At 38.8% G+C, this 22419-nt stretch overlaps 1 protein-coding gene and 1 non-coding gene across 2 annotated transcripts; one reads left to right on the top strand and one right to left on the bottom strand.

Moving 5' to 3' along the window:
* Positions 1–4381: 4381 nt before the first annotated feature.
* Positions 4382–22254, bottom strand: LOC103711861. Its single transcript, XM_008798165.4, is given in 19 exon segments — positions 4382–4628; positions 5466–5587; positions 10011–10100; positions 10184–10297; positions 10586–10699; positions 13027–13087; positions 13194–13230; positions 13233–13396; positions 13840–14724; positions 14726–14988; positions 14990–15028; positions 15115–15240; positions 15383–15450; positions 15606–15714; positions 16598–16682; positions 16750–16866; positions 17060–17215; positions 19152–19284; positions 21796–22254. Coding segments are annotated over 17 exon segments (2571 nt in total). The 5' UTR covers positions 19262–19284; positions 21796–22254; the 3' UTR covers positions 4382–4628; positions 5466–5554.
* On the top strand, positions 6967–7038 carry TRNAN-GUU. The gene has a single exon. It is a non-coding gene; the product is annotated as a tRNA-Asn (tRNA).
* Positions 22255–22419: the final 165 nt, after the last annotated feature.

The raw sequence follows: 22419 nt of genomic DNA on the forward strand, positions 1-22419 counted from the left end.
TTTCTATTTGATTGGGGTTTGCTATCTTCTTTGTTTGTGGGCATGGAAGTTTTGAGAATAATCTTGTAAGATAGATAGTCCATTGTTTTGATGATTGGGTGTGTTAAATAGTAGATAGAAATTTCAGTAACCGTAGATATTATATGATGTTAGAACACAATTCCATGCCATATCTTTTACAATTTATTTTTAAAATTTTCAAAATAATCCTATTGATAATATTTTCCTGAAATCAGATTTACTTCACAAAACATGTATGCTGTTATTGGCAAGTTGATTTGGTGCAAGTCTGCTGCAATTCATTAGTTAATATTAACTGTCAAATGTTGTTGGCATGTTAAATGCCATCACTAAATATACTGATTGCTCATGAGCAGAAATTGGTTTTGTAATTTAATCCCTAGACCCGGACAAATGCTTTTCTATATCAATTAATCATGGTGCATAATTAGATGGAGAATTAGCTGATGCTGATATTATGTTTGGTGAATGGAAAATGGAAAACTAATCTCAATACGTTTCTTGATGTTCTTATGTCAGGGGGCCCGTTTTCTAGGTTATAATACCTGGTATCAAAGATCAAATTGCCACGCTGGTTAATGTGCAGCAAATGCCTCTCTTTGTCTATGGTACTATCAGACATGAAAGACTAATGATCTATACTCTATTGCAGTACACATGTGACGACATTCAAAACAATGAAAATGATGCGACCTGGAAACCATACATAAGGCATGGGTAATGTGGCCTGTGGAACACAAAATAGGAAAGAAACTTTTGAAAAAGGACTAGATACAAACAATAAGCTATGAATAATGAACAAAAGATTTATAAATTTAGAGACTTTGGTACAGATGGTAAAACTAAAGGCTTGTAAAAATTCAGCTGATCACCTAGGGTTTCATGATATATGATGTAAGGAAATACAATTTATCTATTAATCTTCCTAGAATTGATTGTAGAATCCATGATGCTGGTTTCCTTACATGTAAAGATGCTGAAACAATTTGTAATCTTTCTTACTTGAACTTAAGTTTTTAATAAGTATAGATGCTAAGTGATATTTAAATTTGATATCATTTGATGTGGATGGTAAAGGTAGAAGCTTGTACGGTTTACTCAGTCATAAGTATTTTATGAGAAAAAAATTGGGACGGAAGTGATGGTAAAATTCATGTTGTGGTTGTCCTTACATGTGAAGGCGTAGAAGCAATTTTGGAACTCACCATGTCACTCGCTACTCAAATTTTCTGTTAAGTTATCCACATTCCTAGCCTAATCCCACCACTAAGCTTTAACCCAACTTTGAGGATTTTGTTGTTTATGGTTAGTCAAGTCTGTAATCAGAAGATACGGGGCCTCACGGTCTTTAGACAAGTATTTGCATCCCTGAAATGGATGTAATTGTTGAATTCCTGCTAATTTTTGTAGGGTTTATCATTTACAGCGGTCCTCCTCAGGGGATATCCTTTTGGTAATTTCTTAATCCCTTTAAGCTATGAATAATCAATTTACATATTTGGGTAGTTTTAGTTCCATTGTCTTTCGTGGGACATTCTTTCCTACAGAGCTGGGTGTTCGTGTAGTTTATGCTCATCTAATGTATCAACAGTCAATCTTTTCTTTTGTTTTCTTTTTCTTTGTTCGAATTAAGACATTGTTTATTAGGCACCCAACACTTTAGACATTCCCAATTATTCATATACTGGGATAGTGGATGCAATAAAATCGAGAGGATAAGTGTTTATGATGCAGCTATGACTTATGAAACATACATTTTCTTGGTGGTTGTGTTTTGGATTGGGGAAGTATCTTGTACCTTTTGTCTTTCCACCTGTTTGGACTGAATATGTTGGTTCTTGTGTAAATGGAAAAGACAATCAATGTTACATTGAAACACAAAAATGCATGCTTTACTTGTTCTTGCATTTCACAACCATCCCTGAGTATTGCTTTATGCATGAGAATGGGCATTCCAAGAACTTCCACAGGTAAGGTGTGTTTCACATATGATTGCTCTTAGGGTTCCTTTGATTTTTAGCTATCTTGTCTTCTTTATGCGGAACCCAAGGGCTACACCTGAAGTAGCAACTCCTAAGTGTGGATTTATGCAATAAGTTGATCACCAGTAAAAATGACTTCAGAAACTCATCAAAGGGTATAGAGCCATGATGCACTCGAATTGAATGTTGGCTGTACACTGTGACATGGTTGTTGAGAGTAGAACTTTGCCCAAGGATATTCTATGGCCTAAATAACTTCCATCTTTCCTTTGCCATAGGCATTTATGTCAATACTTTAAACTTGCAATACGACATTGATTTTCAGATCTGGCCCTTGAAATGGTTCTTGTCTTGGCATATGAATTCCCCAGGCTAGTTAACGAATGACTTCACTTTGTCATGGGTGGTAATGTTTATCTGTCATACTATGGCTGGGGATGCTGCATCTTTGTTGCTCTTTAATATCTAAATTTTTTGGTGCATTTCCTCCTCTGCTTTTGGTATCTATTGGAACTTTTCTTAACACGTGTTTTTGATTTGTTTTTTTCTCTAGATAGGTCTTCAATGCCTTGGTTATTCAGTCTATGTCAGTGGAATTGGAAATGCGGGTAGGTTTTTTATGTTGAGTGCCCATACTGCTGTTAGATTACCCATTACTATGGAGATAATATCAGTCTGTTGAAATGGTCATTGTGCTACAATAGATGCTAAGAACAAACACTTAAAAACATGGTTTGTTGTACTGATGCACATCACTCCAATACCGGTACCTAATCAAGCTTCGGTACAGAGGATGTACCGCATCTTACCACGCCGAACCGATTCCGTATAGGATGTACCGAAACCATACTAATATAATATCAATGTTTGGTATTGAGACAGCAGACCTTGATTCTAAACATCAAATTCAATACACTTTTATAAATGGATGATGACTCGATGAAATCACTATTTGCTTTGACATTACTTGTACTTTAAAAATCAATTTTCTTATGCATGCAAGCATTTCACTGCCTAACATGGTATATCTGTTCTTGATAATTTGAGTGATGCTTCATGTGTCTTGTATCATTTGCTTTTGAGTTGCCGCAGGCATTGTAGTCAAATGCTCACCAACATTTTGTCTAATTAGGATTTTAAGAGGGTTAGGTTTGCTGCTGTCTCTTGATATTTCCCCATCTTCTTGTTCTTCTTCTTGCTTTCTGCAAATTTACAGAAACCCACCCGTGGAAGTGGTGGGGGCACAAAAGCCCATGGCGCCGTTCCGCAACCGAGCTCTGTTGTCAACCCCCATCTGTTTCCTTCTGTCCTTCTAGTTTTTTCATTCTCTCTTTAATGTCCTTCCCCTGTGGTTATTTTGATGCTTGCAAAAATTGATGGTCTTGATGGCTTCAGCTGATATGCATCCTTCCCCTATGTCGTATGATATCTGTGAAAACTATTTTGCTATTTGAGTAGATGTTTGTTTTCTAAGCATATTTTCAAGAAAATGGATGATGTAGTGCTCGACCATTACCGAGTCGAAGATTTAGTTGTGTCGAGGCTCTGATTTTTGTCTGTCGTACCGGATCTTGTAGAATATTTTCTTCGGACGGTTTTCAGTTGTATTAGGATCGAGATTTTTGAGCTGTGTAATTCGTCTTTGCCTGGCGTTGTAATTTCAAATATGATAGACCTGAGACAAACCATATTTATCCCATCCATTCAGGATGATTGGCTTTACAGCTCTACTAATTTTGCCATTGTTTAAAGGCCGATGTCATCTCTGGCATGTTCAAAACATCTCAAATAGTTTTTGCTCCCTCCGGATATTCTAGTTTTTGCTACTGTTGCTCATAAATATATTCATGCTCTCGACTCGAACATAGGTAATGATGCAAGGAATTTGCAAACTTCCATTCACAGATTGCTTTGTATCGTGCATGATATAAGATTAGAAATCTCCCTGTGCCCATATTTCATGGTAAAGTAGTTGTTCCAACAATGGACGTCATTACTGGATCTTGCTCATTGTGGAATTCTGTATGCAATTTATGCTGACCGCCTACAGGTGCTATCAAAACTATCATTTATTTTGGAGATTGATTGCCTAAGTTGTCTTTAAGGAGTGGTCGATATAGAAAATCCGTTGCACTGCTTAACATGCCCGTGGTGAAAAACCGGGCACATGAACCTTAGCCTTTTCACCCTAATGTTATCCATGAGAAGAATTATGCGATCATCTCTACGAACTCTACAATAAGATTGCGCCGATGATCCGGCAACTAGCTACATGATTCAGCTTTTTTTTCAGAAAAAAAAAAAAATTAAATATAAATTAGCATTTGTTCCAAGAAAATTTGTAGCAGTAAAGATTGGCACCTACGACCTTCGCTACGTGTCTCTCAAGTCCTCAAGCAGAAAATAAATCACTATACGATAAAATATACAATGTACATTGCAGTAAGCAATGAACAACAACATGATATTGCTCAACATGAACAGGTAACTAACATAAGTTCAAAATGCATTTTTTTGCATTTGGTTACAAGTTTGAGAATAAAATTTGAAAGATACACCAGGAACACTACATTGATAAGCTGTCTCCAAGCAGGTATGATGAACATTCAGCAATGGAGCACGTTCCTGATCCAATAAAGAATGAAATTTAAATTTGTTAATAACTTTGGAAGGGTAAAGCTACTAAAAGGAATCCATCAAATTGGAAAGAAAAATGCAGCAAAAAAAAGAAAAGAAAAGAAAATTCAGCAATCAAATAAATTTAAGCCAAACACAGGCTAATCCAATTTTCAAACAGACCCGACCACAAAGTTATAGAGGCATTAGAAAATGTTAGCTCGAAAAATGCAATGCACACTAATAATGATTGCCAGATAGCATATAGACTTGTGAGAATATTGAAAGCTATATTACATATGGACTTAATGCACAATTATAATTAGTAACGGCAACTTATACAACTAAGGCTAAATGTATCTCTGCTGACGCCAAAAAGCAGAATCCCTTCGTTTTGGAGCTTCAACTAGCTAATTATCAATACAGCTCCAAAGCATGCTCATCAGCCTGAATGAATTTGTGCCAGAGCAGCTTCAGGGCAGAGTATTTTACCATATATTACTAAGCCTAATACATACTTTATCTTAACATTCTTGCATCTATATCAACCAGTATTCTTAGCATATCAATTCTCTTGTAAACTTACTGAATAGGGCAGATCAGTGTAGCATTATCCCACTCTCCCAGTTCGTACGAACAGCCTAGTCTTATGCTGCCCACCTCTCCCCCCAAAGTTTGTCCGAAACTCAGTTGCTTTAGTTCGTTTACAGATTCAAATACCACATAATAACCAACAAATCTTCGACCTCTTTAATTGGGATCAAGCTTTAATGGTACAGCATTCGCAATGCTTCTTATCTTTATAAAGAACATTATTCCTACATTTAGAATGTCATTTATGCTCACCAGATTCCAAATCCACATGAACAAATTCCCAGTGCATGAACTGCCTTGAGTTAGTTGAAGAAGAGTCAAGATTACTGCTACAATGTATGTCATGGGCATACTTCTATACAAAGGTCATCATCCTGCATATACAACAAGGTTTTCTTTAATAAGTAATCACCAATAACTTGCATAAAATCTATCATAAAATTATTGCGACTGAAAGGCAGGAAAAAATGCATATTTAGCCAAAAACTTTGCTGAAGGATGGTTCATGAACTGTGACCCTATTATATGTGTTGACTAGAATGACCAGTGATCCAATTCCAGCACATACACTTCAGGTTTCAATGACTTATAAATAAAAATGATTTGACATCACCACTACTCAAAAGGAATTCATGGAGGGGAAAAAGAGAGGAAAGTGACAAAAATCAATCAGACAAGTTCATGCAAAAAGGTCGGCATATTTGAAGATTTCTCAGTAGGTATTAGAGAAGACACATCAATATTAATGTCATTCAATTGGGAAGTGGACACAATTACTAAAAATAGAAAACAAGATAAGGTAATAGAGAAGAAGCAAGGAGTAAGCAGCAGTACCAAGCAAAATGAGCAATGACATTTTGAGTTAATATCGACTGCTATTTTTCAACATTCTAAGGCATACTTCTGGATCTGCCACACAAGAAATGTAAAAATATATTAAAACTTACACTGTGAAAATAAATTTACTATTCCGAACAGTGCTGAAATTGCTTTTAAACCAGAATTTAAGGGATATGCATATGTAAGCTCATGAGAGGTAAAATAAACTTCATAAATGGAACAAAGCATAGCATCTATTTAGTCTTGGGCGATGAAACTAAAATACCTTACGTGGTCGAGGAGAACTATTCCAAGTTTGAAGGTAATAGGACAAGAAAGCATCATAAACAGAAGAGAAAGTAAAATGACCCAGTCCCACTGCTTGAAAAATTCTGAAGCATCTAAATATCATTGTCTAAAAAGACTTAGCAGAGGTTCACCTTACCTCGCACCTCAAGACAAGGTTCTCAACAAATGCCTTGTGGCTGAAGGGTTAGAATGCCAAGCAACATATGTGCATTAGATACCTAGTGCATTCTATATGCCCTTGGGCACACACCTAGAATGAAGTGTCCTACCATAATAGGTAGATGTTAAAAATTGGAGATAGTACCAACAACATAAAAAATGCTAGAATATTTAAGCCTGATACTGCTAAATTTTTCCTACCCTTTGAATGTTTAGAAGTATTGGTATCAGAAAACATAGGTATTGGAGACCAAATGCAGATTTAGATCATACCATGATGTAGAATATATGGTGTAGACAGTTAACAGCATGAATAAAGGGCAGACTTGCCCATATTGGTGGGAAATGAGGCATGGAACGGAGCCACTACGAAGAAGTTCCGGGAGTTACGAAGGAAGCTTCGGACTCATATTGTTCATGGGTTGAGAACGGGAGTTGAACTCTATGAGGTCGAATCTCCCGTTGTTCCTCAGTAGCTCAGTGGTAGAGCGGTTGGCTGTTAACTGACTGGTCGTAGGTTCGAATCCTACTTGGGGAGATTTGATTAATTCTTAATTAAAGAATGAAGAATTGAATTAAAGGGCTCGCTTTGACCGTTAGGACTACATCAGGAAAATTTTGTTAATTTCATTTTTTTTATGTACTGTATCAGCAACAATCTCATATGTTTCAATGGAGAGGGAGGATTTGCCTTCTTTTATTTTGACATCTAGGATCCGAACTGTATTAATTATAATAAATATTTATAATAATAGGAACTGAACATTATGGCAAGAAAAAGTGTGATTCAGAGGGAGAAGAAGCAGCAGAAATTGGAACAGAAGGTAACCCGTTCCCTGTCTTTGTTTCTATTGCATTCTATCTCATCGTATCACATTCTGTTCTACGATATTTGAGAATCGCCGTCAATACCTCGGCGTAGATCCGGGATAATCCCTTGTAAATAGCCAATTAAGAATTCTCAGATCAGATGATGTACTAGCAGTGCATCTTTGATGCAGTCATCGATTCTCCCGATAGGAACCTTTTGATCCATATTGACCTGTACAATAGCTGCAATAATATGCTATGCCACAATCTAATATAGCCCAAGCAGAGGGTCAACTTGCACATAGATATGACTGAACCTACCTAAACCCGAATATCATCTAGTTGGGTTTGACTTCTCATTTGCCTCTCTCCATACCTTTATCATCCCTTCCTCAAACAACGGAAACAAATTGCAATAAGATATAAAACCCGTGATTATTAGTATTGATCCCATCAATTTAGTATATCGTCTTCCTGAGAGAACAACAGGAGAAATACATTCAGCATATAAGACAGGAGTAATAATGCTACTTCATCTTTAGGGAAGTATCAATGTGGTTTTAATGCAAAGGTTTATCGCCCTCCTCAGCACCCAATGTAAAATGTGTGTAGGTACAGTGTTTATTTTTTCAGCTTACTTGTGAAGTCTTTATTAATCAAATGATTTGTGCCCACATTTGCACCTATATTCATATCTTTTCATACCAAAGCCTTCATTCGATGAGTTGCTGCTTTCACCTTCATGCCTCTGTGTTTGATATTGTTGCATGTCCTTGTATAGCAGTCACAGAGAGGAGCACGGTACCAAAACTTGAATCCTTACAGGAGAACACATTGGAAATTGCTAAGGCCAATATTGCTCCCCAAGTTTATGTCAGCTCCTGCTATGATTGTTAAGAATGACGCTACAGAATTTGAAATTATTCAAATGTTTGTCTTATGGGACCCAAATCCATTCACTTTAAAAAAAGCAAAACAAGGCCCCTACAGCCACTCATGATAAATCCTACATCCCCAACCTGCAAGCCATCGGAGATCTCTATAATCAATAGGCAAAAGGTTAAGAATCTGCTAGATTTTTCCAATGGTGAGTTATAAACATTCCTTTACACACTTCTAACCATCATCATATATGATTGCCTATCTTAAGGTTCCCTATCTAAACAAATAAGCTTGGAAAAAATGTTAAATCAGGTTTTACATGGATCAAAACTAACATTTCATTCAATTCAGAAAGGAGTAAAGCACCATGTATTAAGTTTATGTAAATAGGGTTCCATTGATACATCCGCCGTTCGTTTTGAATGGAGTACCAAGATCGATGATGGGCGGCGACAGTTGGGAGAGGTCGCCCATGTCAGCGAACGAGGTCTAGGAGGAAGAAGTGGAGAAAGAAGTATTTTAATACGACAGGATCTCTGAATTAATTATATGGAAATCAATGTTCGAGAGTGTCATGCAATTTCCGTTCATCTTATCTTACTCTGTCAACATAGTGCTCTCTCACAACCTCACGACATCCAAATATGAAACATAAACAGCAAGGTTGCCAGTGCTACAACCAACTTTGCAGATGGTAATGCCAACTTTGCCGATGTAACACAGGAACCCAGATGATCCAGACCGGAGACTGGAGTACCTGGTTAAAGGAAGAAGTTGTAGCCTTTTAAGCCCATGGAACTTGAGTCCCCATATAATTAATAGGTTGGAGCAAGGTTCGCTGTACCGATCGGTATCGATCGGTACCGAGCGTACCGTACCCGTACCGATGGGTACCGGTATCGGTACACCAATGTCGGTACGTCTGGCGTACCGCATACCGTACCGTACCGACACTCGGTACGCCTATACTAGTGCAGCACCGGTACGGGATTCGGTACCGGTACGGCGAACCTTGGGTTGGAGGGACCGTTTCTGCTTCCAGACACAGGTGTAGAATAGCCTTTTAAGGAGAACGAGGACGTGGAAGTAATGGCAGCAGATTTTGTTGACCCAAGGGGTCGGTTTGGTCCGCTCTCAAACCACTTTGCGTCCCGCATCCCAAGGCCAAAGTCGCCGTGGGCCACGGTTTCGTTGACTACTGAGCTCCCAGATCTCAAATTATTTGGATTTGTTTATTTATACCACCGGACTCGATAATAGAGAAAGCCCACGATGTGGTTTGTTCCTTTGATATTTATATGAGCTGGGGCCGCGGTTTGCGGAACGGAAAAGGGCACATGGTTTCATCCGCTGCAAGTCATCCATCAGATGGTTTCGTCCGGGGATGTAGCAAGTCGAGCCGCACCTAGGTGGTCCAAATCCTAGGCTTGGTCTGAAATATACTTGAGATTGGAACTAGATGTCTCGTGCTCGGCATTGAAGAGCCACACTTCATGGTTTTAGGGAGACCGCGGAAGCCGTTATCTGACGGTGACGGCATCTTTTCTTTCATTTGAATTTTCTTTTGTTCTTTCTAAATGAGTGTATATTTGTTGTTGGTGGTGCATATACCCAACAAACACGTAAACATAAATGTAACCCGAAAAAAGAAAAGAGATATTGTGACTACTGAGAGTTCATAGGGTATTCTTTGACCTAGGATCTGGTGCATGTTCGATAACGATCATAGGAATAAGAGGGGAATAATAAAGAAAGAGAATGCAAGGTAACCATTCCAAGCATGGATAAACGAAATAACAGTGAATCTAAAATAATTACCTCAAGCATATTTTCCTCAAGAAAGAAATTTGGTCCTGCGCAACTTGTATCATGTGGACCATCATACTGAAGAATCCTAAGCTTGCCTTCCTGTGTTTGACCATGGAATTATCAGAGTTTGTATCGGAAGCTAAAGTTCTTAAAAAATGATCACTGAATTCTTAAACCATCACCTTGGTTCCATAAACAAGACCCCCTCCAACTGAAGGATGAAAGCATGCAACATTAACCTCATCTTCTGCACTAGGAAGAACTCTTACAAGCTCCATATCCGAAACTCTATAGATCTGAAATCAAATATGCAAAAGCAGTATTACAATGAAATGTCAAAAAGTACATCAGTATTTGGAATCACTCTCATGGAAAAAATGATGTGTAAATAGCTTTAAGAAAGAGAAAATTATGCAAGAATTGCAAAATACTTTAAAAAAGAAAAAAGAAAAAACAAGAAAGATGCAAATAGCAATAGCATTAACTAAAATAAAAGAATTCACATAGTAGGAGATCCTTAAATTACTATTGGTAAAAGAATGGACAGTGTAAAACTTAAAAACACAGGTAACTCAATCATCTACCTCCAATATTGTGTATATAGGTATTGCAGTCTCCCCATCAACAACAATACTCCTAAGAAGTGAACTATGGCGACGACCATATGCTAATAATATGTGTTCTGATGTAGGAGAGAACTGCACAGGAAAACATTAAAGAAAAACATCACAAAAGCATTAGTGAGATAGTATGGATTTAGAGAAATTTTACAATGCAAACCAATATGGACATTCATAATAAGAACAATGTAAAGCTAGTGCAAAGGTATGAATACTCTGTCATGTCTCTTTTGGTTCTATATGTGAAAGCTACAGCATATTGTACTCATGTATTTAAGTTCATTTCTGTCCAACAATCAATTCATGCATTAGCACCTACATAATACTGCTTCCCAAGTTTCAAGAATGAAGGCTTAAGAAAATCTTCTAAGACTCGTCCTTAAGGCTTCCAACATCAATGACAACAGCTTGGCCTATCTACAACAGATAACCGCCATTAGATACAGCTTCACAGAGAGCTACTAAACTGTCTAGCTGAACTGCCAATAGAATCCAATGACTAGATTGTCAGCCAACATAGAAAAGTCACAAGATCCTCTATTGAATGAGGGCTTCGTCCAACATCCCATTTTATTAAAACCTTCATTTTACTTTTTGTCACCTTCACTTCTTCAACTACATTTTTCTTTTATTGACAGAAGGGCCTAGAGGCAATGAGCTACATAACAGGAGGCATCCCTCTCTGCATGCCCCTAACCCCCCAAACCCTGGTGAAGGCAGGATTTGAACCCAGCTCATTTGTTCCAACCGCCAAGGACTTTACTAGCTTGATAAGCTGGCACCTTCACTGCTAATCTTCCTTTAAAGAAAGCAACATATAATTGTCCATTTCTGATGATTGAGGTGGGACAGAACCTCCGTTAATTGATTTGCTCCTTTCCTCACTGAAATTCCTTTGTTCCAAACTCCATCTTGCTCTCCTTTCCAGTTTGACGTAATGATGCGCAAAGAAGCATTAAATGTGATGACATGAACCCAACATTGGTGATGTGTGGATAAAAATTATAATTTTTTTGTTTTGTTTGTTGTTGTCCTTAGTCATCATAGGCATAGATCGACGTTGATGTATGCATGATTTAGATACTTCAATGAATATTACTACCTTTAGAAAAGGAAACATCAATGACTGCCGAACCCGAATTGAGCAGTTTGGCCCATGCCAAACCGTACCATAGCCAGCCTGGGATGGTTCAGCCTCTCGGGTTGGTGCAGCACTACTTTATAACCCCCTTGGCAGACCGCTTCTATTTAGCTTTGAAATCCCTCGATTTCGCTCATTCGAAACCCTCGTCTCACCCTTTGCTCTTTCGCTTGTTTGAAACCCTCGTCTCACCCTCACCAACAACCGTTGTCCCAACCAAATAAGTCCCCCATCCCCCCCTTCTCTCCCTCTTCCTCTCCATCTCTCTCTGTCTCCCTCCCTCCATCCCTCTCTCGGCACCCTCCCTCCGCCTCTCTCTCCATCTCTCTCCTCCCAGTGGCCCTCCTCCCTGGATTCTGACACGCCCCCCCTCTCTCTCTCTATCTCAATTTGTCCCCCTTCCTCCCTCTCCCTCTCTTCCTTTCTCTTCTGCCTCTCCATCCCTCACTTTGTTTTCTAGTACACATTGGAGCGATACAATACATACTCGTACTAAACCGAACCAATCACCGACCGGTACAACCTCCGGTATCGGTTCGGTGAACCTTGCATCTTATATTAATTAATAGCCATGAATCTAGGACACAAGCGTAACAGGAGTTCTTCATCTTCCACATGCAAATTCCACAAACAGAGATGATTACATCTACATACAACACAAATATGCAACACCTAAGCCAAACAGATTAACACCTATGATTTCTATATTTCTCTTTCACGTCAGCTTGGAGATAAAAGGACATAGTGAAATATAATGTGTTTCCAGTCCTTGAAATGACTTGGTTCTCTGTCAAACCAATCATGTGGGACTCTGTTCTTCAAATCTAAAAGGCATCCCACTGAAAGAATATATGCATTTGGTTACTCATTTTAAATTTATCTTCATATTTTATTTTATACTCTTAATATGGACTTGTGTATCTTAAACATAGTTTGTCACATTCATGTAGCCTCCCAGTTGCACCACCCTCAATCAAATTTTGGGCCAATTTTCTGAAGTCTTCTGGTGTGGTCAAGGTGCTTCTAAGAGCAGCATATGTAGGTGCATTATAGAAAAGGCATGATATTTATCTAAGAATATTTGCCGATGAAACATATTCCTATAAATGTGGCTTTACTCATTGACATGTACCAAATAAACACAAATAGAAAGCTATGGCACAAGTTGCAGACCTAAAATTCATAATTGTTTATTTTATCTTGAAATATATACTCAAGAGAAGAGACAAGTAAACACAAGACTTTGATTACAACTTCTGCCAACCTGAATAGAAGTCAAGCAATGAGCAGCTCTGATTGCTCTCGAAGCTAGCACCATGCCAAAGCTGCAGCAAGAACAGAAAATCAAGCCATGACACAGGTATAGAGCATTTTTTAGGGAAAAAATGGTTACAACACATAAATACCAAAAAGCAACAGGTTTTGTCTTACGTTGCCTCTTCAAGAGAATAGATGCGAAGCTCATACATACTTGATGAGCTGAAATTGGATGGCGTGTTGGGGATGTTGCAGCCCCTGCAGCATCATGCTGCATCTGTAACTGAACTCCAGGATCGCCTTCCATGTGGGGCAGCAAACATGCGACACAAGCGACCAAAAATCGGCCGCAGGGAGAAAAATGGGCACCCATTTCACTGTCATTAATAAATGCATCCAATTAATCAAATAGAATATTATGACCAAAAACAGCAACAAAAAGTCTAAAGCTAATTTGTTCAGCTATATAAATTTAGAGTTATAGTTCGTTCTTATCCAGGGCCATACTGCTGTAACATGAACATATAAGCAGAAGCAACCTTCATTCCAAAAAGTTGAGTTAAACAGTCTATACTAGAAATAGAAGTTGTATTGACATTCTCATGATAACCCCTTATAAAATGTCAAGAGTAATTATACTTTCCAAGCACATTAAATGAATTATTATGACAGACAAATAAGCATGACCATGATAGAGTATATCAATAATTTCAACATGGTACTCATGCAACAAGATTTTAGTAAGCAAAAGTGAAAAAAGGGGGAATGAAATAAAAACCAGAAAATTGTGAATTAAATTAATTACAAATAGGAACTTCACCTGCAAAGGACAGCATGTGGTATAGTTAAACGACATGTCTCTGGATCTAAAGCTGCACATGCGTCTTGTATATCATGCCGCCATATCCGTAGCTTCACTGTACAAGGTAGTTCAGCAGCAGCTGCCGCAGCCAACGATGTGGGAATTTCAGATTCAATACCACGGGGACGAGGATGAGGCTCAGCTTCATCATTTTGGGCATTAAGAAATGACGCACCTTCTCCAGCAGCTGAAGAAGCCATCAAACGGGGGCGTGACCTATGCTGCGAACCAGATCTTCCAGTTACCCTAGCATAGCTGCTAGTGGTTGCCATCGAAGAAGAAGCCACTAGAGCTTCCACATTACGGGTATATAATAATTCAGGTGTCAAGAAGTCAGCTCTCGTTCCACGAACTATAGATGAATTTCCTTGGTGTGGACTGTTGACAGGTATAGCTGTATGAAGGGCTGCATGAGTTTGACCCATTAACCAGCCCTGCAAAAAAGGCAACTCCCAGCATGCTGGGTCACTAAAAGGAATAAACTGATGAAGTTGTCCACCCTCTACAGTTCTTAATAGCGATTGAAGATCGGTACTGCCTGAAGAGTTTGAGGAATTGAAGGCAGGAGAAGTACCCTCTGCACCTGGCCTAGATTGCCTAACAGGTATTCTTACAGCCACCCCATTGCAATGGAAAGTAGTTGACGGCCCATTGATAGCATCCAACCTCTCAACCATGCTGATAGAACTTCTTTGCTGAAATCCCATGGTAGGCTGCCCTTCAGTGTTTTCTGTACTTCCCATAACAGAATCACATGCCGCTGTTTCCATTCCAGTCAGCATAGAATTAGCAAATGCATCTTCTGTCATAACATTTGAGCTAGAAGGTTCTCCAGCAGATACATCATCCATCGCGGTCCACAAAATTCTCGTCTTGGTTTCCAGTATCTGCATTTCTGTGTCTTTGCTGCCCACTGACTGAGCTAATAGCTCTACTACCCTGCCGGAAAGGTGGCATTCTTCCATCATCCTTTACAAATGTTGGCCAGAACAAATAGGAATAAGGTATCAGAGGCACCTTAGCCTCCAGATGTGAACGCAGAGTTGAATTAAGGTTTGCTAAAAAGACAGCTGGTGGAGGATAATGCAAATAGCCAGAAGTAGTTGCCTAGTGTCAGTGGTGAGTCCGGTGAATCGAGATCATTAACCTTCAAGCAAAGCAGCTTAGGTTGACGACATGGTAAAAATGGGCAAATAATAATGAAAATGTGAAGCTATAACAAAAAAATCCCACCTCAGCTGTCAATACAAATGGAGCAGCATGGGGATGAAAATGCACTGCCCTCAAAGAACGCCGAGTCTTCAGCACAACCATTGGGGAAGAAGCTTCTCCTCTCTTGTTGTAGCTCCAAATGTACAGCTGCCAAGATGATTATAATTTTAGTTTTGAACATGAGAGATTTAAATCTCCTGACGGCAGCAAAACCAAAACTAATATGGGGAAGATAAAGATTGAGCAAGATGAAGCTCTACACATACTTCTGAGGTCAGGAATAACTCACCTTGTGACCAGATGCTACAGCAAGTAGTTCTCCTTGGGCATGAAAAGCAATAGAGGCAATGGGGCGATCTGCATGCAGAAGAGAGAAGGGGGGGCAGGTCATGTGTCATAATGCCTCCAAGATGTTAATAGTAATAAACTATATTATTGAGGTACTAAAACAATAAAATTCCCATTTCTTCAACTTGTTAAATCACAGAGGAAATTTTGGTAAGAGATATTACAGAAATCGCGTGACCCAATACAATCTGTGGTACGAGCATCCCAGAGACGGACCTCATGATCCAAGCTACCACTAGCAAGTATTTCTGAATACAGTGGATGGAACCTAACCTGCAGGTGATCAATTAGATAGTAACAAATAGCTCTCAATATAATGACAACATATGATAGAGAAGACCCATAATTACTGTGTAAATTTCAGAAATGCAAAAGAAAAGGAATGTACATTAAAAATCATCATCATGAAACATGATAATGGCTATGATGATGGGAAATGAGTGCTTAGGTTATTGAACCAGTTTGTAGAACAAGGGCTCAAATTTGTAACTAAAAACTAGCCAGCAGATTATAGTGCTCTTCGAGTTGAATCATCCGCCATGAAAAACATTTTGCAAAGCCAGATGATCATAAAAAACCAAATATGCACACTTGGAAAGGACATATAAAAACAAAACACCCAAAATAACAGCTGAAAAATGAAGTATCATTAGTTGCCATGTCCAGGAAGCATTGCTAGAAAAGCAATACATGAAACTAACTTGATAGCCACCCTCCAACCTCTTCTATATGTAAAAGTTGGGCAATTTCATTTTAAACAAGAGGGCATGCATGGATATTTCGTAGGATAAATAATGTAAAAGAAATCTACAAAATAGGAGGTTATGGAATATGATAATCAAATAAGATTCATTCTAGAATCTAGACGCATACAGATTGGAAACTTCAGAAAGTAAATGCAGGCAAGTAACCATGACACCATGAAAAAGAAGACTCAGGATACTAACTCTTTAAAAAAATGACTCATCTCTAGCAGCATTTGCACTGCAACTCAACTAATAAATTATAGTGACGCTCGCATACCTGTGGTACAATTTTTTCCACACACGTATATGGTAGAAGTTGAATTATTTCACTTCATAGAATAATTTAATTTGCCAATGTATTAAAGCAAATAAAGAGCAAAGCAAGGGATAAGAAATATAGGTAGACATACCACCCAAGGTGTTCGTCGATGGCCGCTTAACACCTTCAAACAGTTTCCAGTTTGGCAGTCAATTATCTTAACAGTGTGGTCACCACTGGAAACAGACTCAGTCAATACAATTGTTAACTACAATATAGAGCTAAAGCAAGGCATTCACTTACTGCGTGGAAGCAAGTGTTTTTCCATTGGAACTAAATGCTGCTGCAATCGTGGACCTAGGAGGTGGCAAAAGAGGACAATACTTGGCTGACAAGTGACGCAATGACTCTGCTTCTACCCTGGAAAAGCAGTACATCACATAATCAGACCTTGCATTGTAGCATAATTCCTGGATAAAGGTGGAAAATTTACAGAAACAACAAACAGATTAACAAGTACACTTTGCAGTTAAAGAAGTAATATCACTGTAATATTTACAGAAAAATTCTGAAATCATCCATTAATGGTAAGTCCAGAATAATGGTGTTTTACCAAGAAATAAGAGCATGCCGTGCATCGATTGTTTCACATCTTAGCCCAATGCAATCAGCTCTCTGCTTCGAACTTTCGCCCCACAGCTTTTTCGTGTAGTGTTTTGCTCGAGGAGAGATCTCCCTCCATGCTAACAACCGATAAACATTTCTATGACTAGGAGGGGAAAAAAGCAAAGTAAAACCATACATTAATAAGGATTGATATAAAGAGAACATATATACATATATAGTCCCAATAATAGCAGGTCATTGTGCCGTGATCAAACAACCTAATTCATATTATCAAATCATTTAAACATCAAAGAAAGAAGTACAAACAAAAATTATATGTACAGCAGAAAATACAATCTTATTTTTAATATAAGATGGCACTGCATTTGATATAAAAGCAAATGAATTACAAGTTTACAGCAATTCAGACTGATCTAACACCTATACTATAAAAATTCAAGAAAATTAGATCAACAAGGACATCTTAGGAGGCAGTCAACAACCCATTCACTGACAAAATGCCATCTGAAAATATAGAATTTCCCCACATTTCCCCCTGGACTTCAAATTGTCAACTTCATTCAAGAAGTTGCATACTTTGTAGAGCTTCCTTTCGTCGTTACAATGCTTCTGCGATACAACTCACACTATGTGACTAGAGGCTGGTCAGTTAGGTATTCATCCACCATCATCATGCATGCATCTGTGTAGAGAAAAGAAAGGGGGGGGGGGGGGGGGGGGGGAGAGCTTCAGCCGATGATGCATGACATGCTTCTTCCTCCTACCACTTCTTCCTATTTTATAAAAAACTCTCACTAGTTGCTGTAAATTATTTCTATCATTTATTCTTATAAAAACCACCGGTCCTTCCATCTATAGCATTGGCTATGACATCAGGCATTAGACAGATAAGATTGAACAAGTAAACTGAAATTTAGTTAAAATACCATCAAAAAAATTTAATTGATAGCCCGTCAAAACACAAAGACTTGATCTCTTCATAACTGCTAAAGCCTCTTAAACATTTTTTCACACTAATTACAGTATTTCCTAGTATAGTTCTATCAGATAACTGAATGTAAGGAAAGAAAGACCGGTCCATAGCTAGGGTCAATGTAAAGAGAAGAATATTCTGGAAATGCAAACAATATATTAATTTGAACTAAAGTACCCAATAAAGGCAATCTATCAGTAGATATCATATTCCAAGTGCCCTCTGAGTGAGAACATCTGAGAAGAAAGCTAATTCATAACCCCAGCCCCACCCAAGTGCTGAAGTCAGATTCCGGAGCTCATAAATCATCTTGTTTGTTGAAAGAGCATGGCTTCATGTCCATAATTTGCAGCCCTTGTTGGGGCTGTATAATCACATTTTAGGTAACTTACCTCATGGTCTTGGGCTTCTAGCAGCATGGAGGATTTGAGGGAGCAATCTAATAACCACACCTCAACTTTTATATTCTCATTGTTCAACAAGATGAGGACAACAAGGCATAGTATCAACTCTAACATTTCTGAACTGCCTTGTGTTGAATGACTGCTCATCAGTAATCCCAACTATAGCAAGCTGCAAATCTCATGGCAAATGACCTCAGATGGCACTGTCTCTCTACTTGAGAGAACCATTTTTTGCTAGTGGCAATCATGACACAAACGTATTGGTATATGCCCTATGGGATAGCCGGCCTGGCTGGAGATATAGCCTTTCTGGCCATTTTGGTAGTCTTCTACTCTCACAAGCTGCTTGCACAAGAGCTCAAGGATGTGATGAATTGGTTGGGCGCAAATTGAAATGCCTGATGAGCTTCTCTTATCAGTAAGGTGGCAGATATATAAATAGATAACATTTTCCTGACCAACTAGCCACACCAGATCTAAGAACTGTCTAGAGTGATAAATTTCATCCCAGTTGACTTTCACGAAGTTCACTTTCAAAGCCATAGTAATCGGATGCAGCATACGAACAGAACAACAAATATGTATATCAGACATTGCCGGCACCAGCTGTGCTATGTGTATGTATGAAGTAGCTGGCACCACCGAAGCCATAATCAAAGACAAAGGAATAGATCGAACAAATTCATAACACAATCTTTTACCTGCATCTCAAGCTGGAATATGATGAACCTTGAGAAACTGCAGGATGTAAACTAGATAATGAAGTGGATGCTGAGAAAAACTTTGCATCATCCACCCAGGGTTGAGACATTGCATTCTTTTAACATGCTGTTCCTGAAAATGATTACAAAGAAAACCACTGTCAAGGTGCATGCTTCAAATCAAAAACTCAATATAGAGTGACTGTTTATTAAGTTCTCAAAGAGGAAAAGAAGGCATTGGTACAGGAGACAGTTTTCTGTCAACCCACTCTCAACTTAATAGATTATTCATGTAACTGGCAAATATAACAAGTAGCTCAAGAAAAAATGCTCCATGCTCTTCATATGCAGCATTCCTCAAACTAGTTCCCATCAGTCAGAGCCGTTTCCAGCTCTATTTTTGACTTTAAGGACACTGGGCATTATTTCAAGCACAAATATCAAAAAAAGAAAAAGAATTTCCCAAATGTAACACAGGATGCACAAAAGAGAAATTTATTAATTTCCATAGTGAATAATGAAAGAGAATTGGATATGTATAATCTCAAGCCTTGTGGACACTTCCTTGACCATCTCTGAGGAAGAGAAACTGAAGACTCTTACCAGTTTATAAAGAATAAGTCCAAATACTATTACAAACAAATGTCTCTTCAAGCTCAAACATGCTCTGAATACAACCCAAAGTTTTCTAACAATATCAATTATCAAATGAAGTTCTAGATGGGGAAAAAAAGTTGGAACAAAACTGCAGAAATAAATTAAACTTTCTTAAATTAGAAATCATCATATTGCAGTAAGTAATAAAAATATCAGAATAGTTGGTCAAAAAAAAGACAGAAGAAAAACCAAAGAAACTGAGTCCATCTAGGTATAATTTTAGAATACAGGAGTTATAGGTGGCATTCGGCTTGAACGACCTAGATCTTGAGGTGAGAAATTTGCAGAATATGAATTCATTTATGCCTCTAACTTTATAAATTGACAAGCAATCATGTAATTAATTTTAAACAAAGAGTTCGATAATGAGATAGTGATCTATCATGTCTGTTTGAAGTAGCACCTGCTTTATCACCAGGAGGATATTAATTTTCATTAAAATTCCACTTATAATTAGCTGGGAATGAAAGTAGAACTCTGGATACAAAAAAGAAAGTAAATGAACAAACATAATGGTAAGTTTCTACCAAGTGGTCCCCTCTATTACTGCTAGCCCTAAGCTTATGCTTGAGGGCCCTCCTCAAACCTAATAAGCCAATTTAGACAGCGCAACAAGTCCTATTATTGTCTTTGTATTAGTACAGGACCACGTAACAGCCTAGACGCACATCTCTTCCTCATTCACTGTACTTTAATTTAGAGACCACTGTAGATCCCTCAGTCCATTCAAATAATATAAATAAATTTGAAACAATAATTTGATTCAAGAATTTCTACTACCTCTGTTTTAGCACAACCTTAACTCTGCATCCCGCTAGAGATGCATACCATGTTTGTTTTTCCAAAACAAATTGAGAGTTCCTATCAAAGTTCTATTTTGGTGTTCAGCATTTCCCTAGTCTCACCATCACTTCATCTACCAATAAAATGCACCAAAAGCCTTCATTTGCATAACAGAAATTCCTAAAACAAGTAGATGAAGTTAAGGGGTTTTAAATTGTCCCTATCCTGTGCTAATAGGAACTCTCCAGTCTATTGATGAGCTCTCCATAAACATTCCTGCTCTTTATATCTTCATAAACAAACCTGACAAGCATTTCTTCCACATTACCTATGAAAAACTAAGCCCCCTTGGTACTTTATCATATTTTTCTTCAGGAAATAAGAAATGAAGTTGTCATCAATATGGCTTCCAGAATATGCATGTGGATACCAAAAATAACCAAGAAACCCCCTGCAACTTTTATAACAAATGGCCCAGACTAATAAGATAATGAACTGCTATCTCAGTGTTCAGAGATGCTTCAAACAAAAAAAGAAATAACACAATCGGGGGAAAAAATAGCTCCTTAACCGACCAAAAGAAACTTTTGGTAGGTTATAAATATTGTTAAAGAATAAAAGGAGAGCTGGGTGGCAGGATAGTAAATCACATAGTCATGCAACCCAAGGACGACACGTGTGGAAGAATGATGCAATAAGAGAGAACGGGGATCATAAGACCTCGCCGGCCACCAAAATCACAGACAAATGAGCCTTCTTGTTTGTTGAATGATACCAATTTTGTGGCAACTCAAGGCGCTAAAAACGACATGATAACTTTAAATTTGAGTTTTAGGTATCTAAGACCGACTCATGTCCCGACCTTCCAACTTCGCATGAAGATTATAGAAATGGTAACGCCAAAAAGTTCCGATGCGCAATCTCTCATTGAGATCTACTATGTCCCTCACAATCAGCACCTTCCTAACCATCAAAAAGATCTCAATTTTCATCAATTCTTCCACTTTAAATTCGTTCCTTAAGGAACTGGACCTATCCCACGACAAATTACTCACCAAGATTCAATCTTTCCTCATGTTTCCACAAAAATCTGATAAAATGACGCAAAATCTGATCTAAAATTAATGAAACGGCCGAATTACGCATACGAACGCGAATCCGGACAATGATCGTAAAGACAAGGAAGCGGAGGAAAAGGAAATACCCTAGAAACGGCTGAAATGTATCAGATCGGAGGCAGGGAACACCGAATTCCCATCCCTTTCCCCGCCCGCACAAGATTCAAGAAACCGTGGACCCGGCGGATTCTCGCCAAAATTCTTGAGGAGCTAAGGATTTCCCTGAGGAGCTAGGCCACCCGTGGGAGACGGCGGATTTCGAGGGCTTCTTCTGGCGGCGGAGGGACCCGTCTCGGCCGTGCGCTCTCTCCGGCCTCGGTCGGATTCGAACGCGGAGAGAGAGAAAAGAAAGAAAGAGAAAGAAAACCTAATGGAAAGCCTAAAGAAAAGAAAACCTAATTGGCGGATCGCTGGATTGCCGTCGGAAAAAGAGGGTCGGAATTTATGGCCGTTGGATCGGGATCGGAAGGGCGGGGAGGCGGTGGCCCCATGGAGCCGAAGCGTGGGCCCAGGTGGAGGGGGCGTGGCTTTAGGAAGGAGATCAGGTGGCGGGCGCTGCTCCTCCGAATGGGCCGAGAGGCCGACACCGTGTGAGCGCGTGGTTTCGCATCTCCTCGCCCCCGTGGGGACTGGGGATAGCCGGGGTCTGGTCACCGCCATGAGCGGAAGAAAACTCTGACCTGACGAAAACGGACCGTGGAAGTGGAATG

Source organism: Phoenix dactylifera, chromosome 17, assembly GCF_009389715.1.
Source record: "Phoenix dactylifera cultivar Barhee BC4 chromosome 17, palm_55x_up_171113_PBpolish2nd_filt_p, whole genome shotgun sequence".
In the NCBI taxonomy this organism is placed as follows: Eukaryota; Viridiplantae; Streptophyta; class Magnoliopsida; order Arecales; family Arecaceae; genus Phoenix; species Phoenix dactylifera.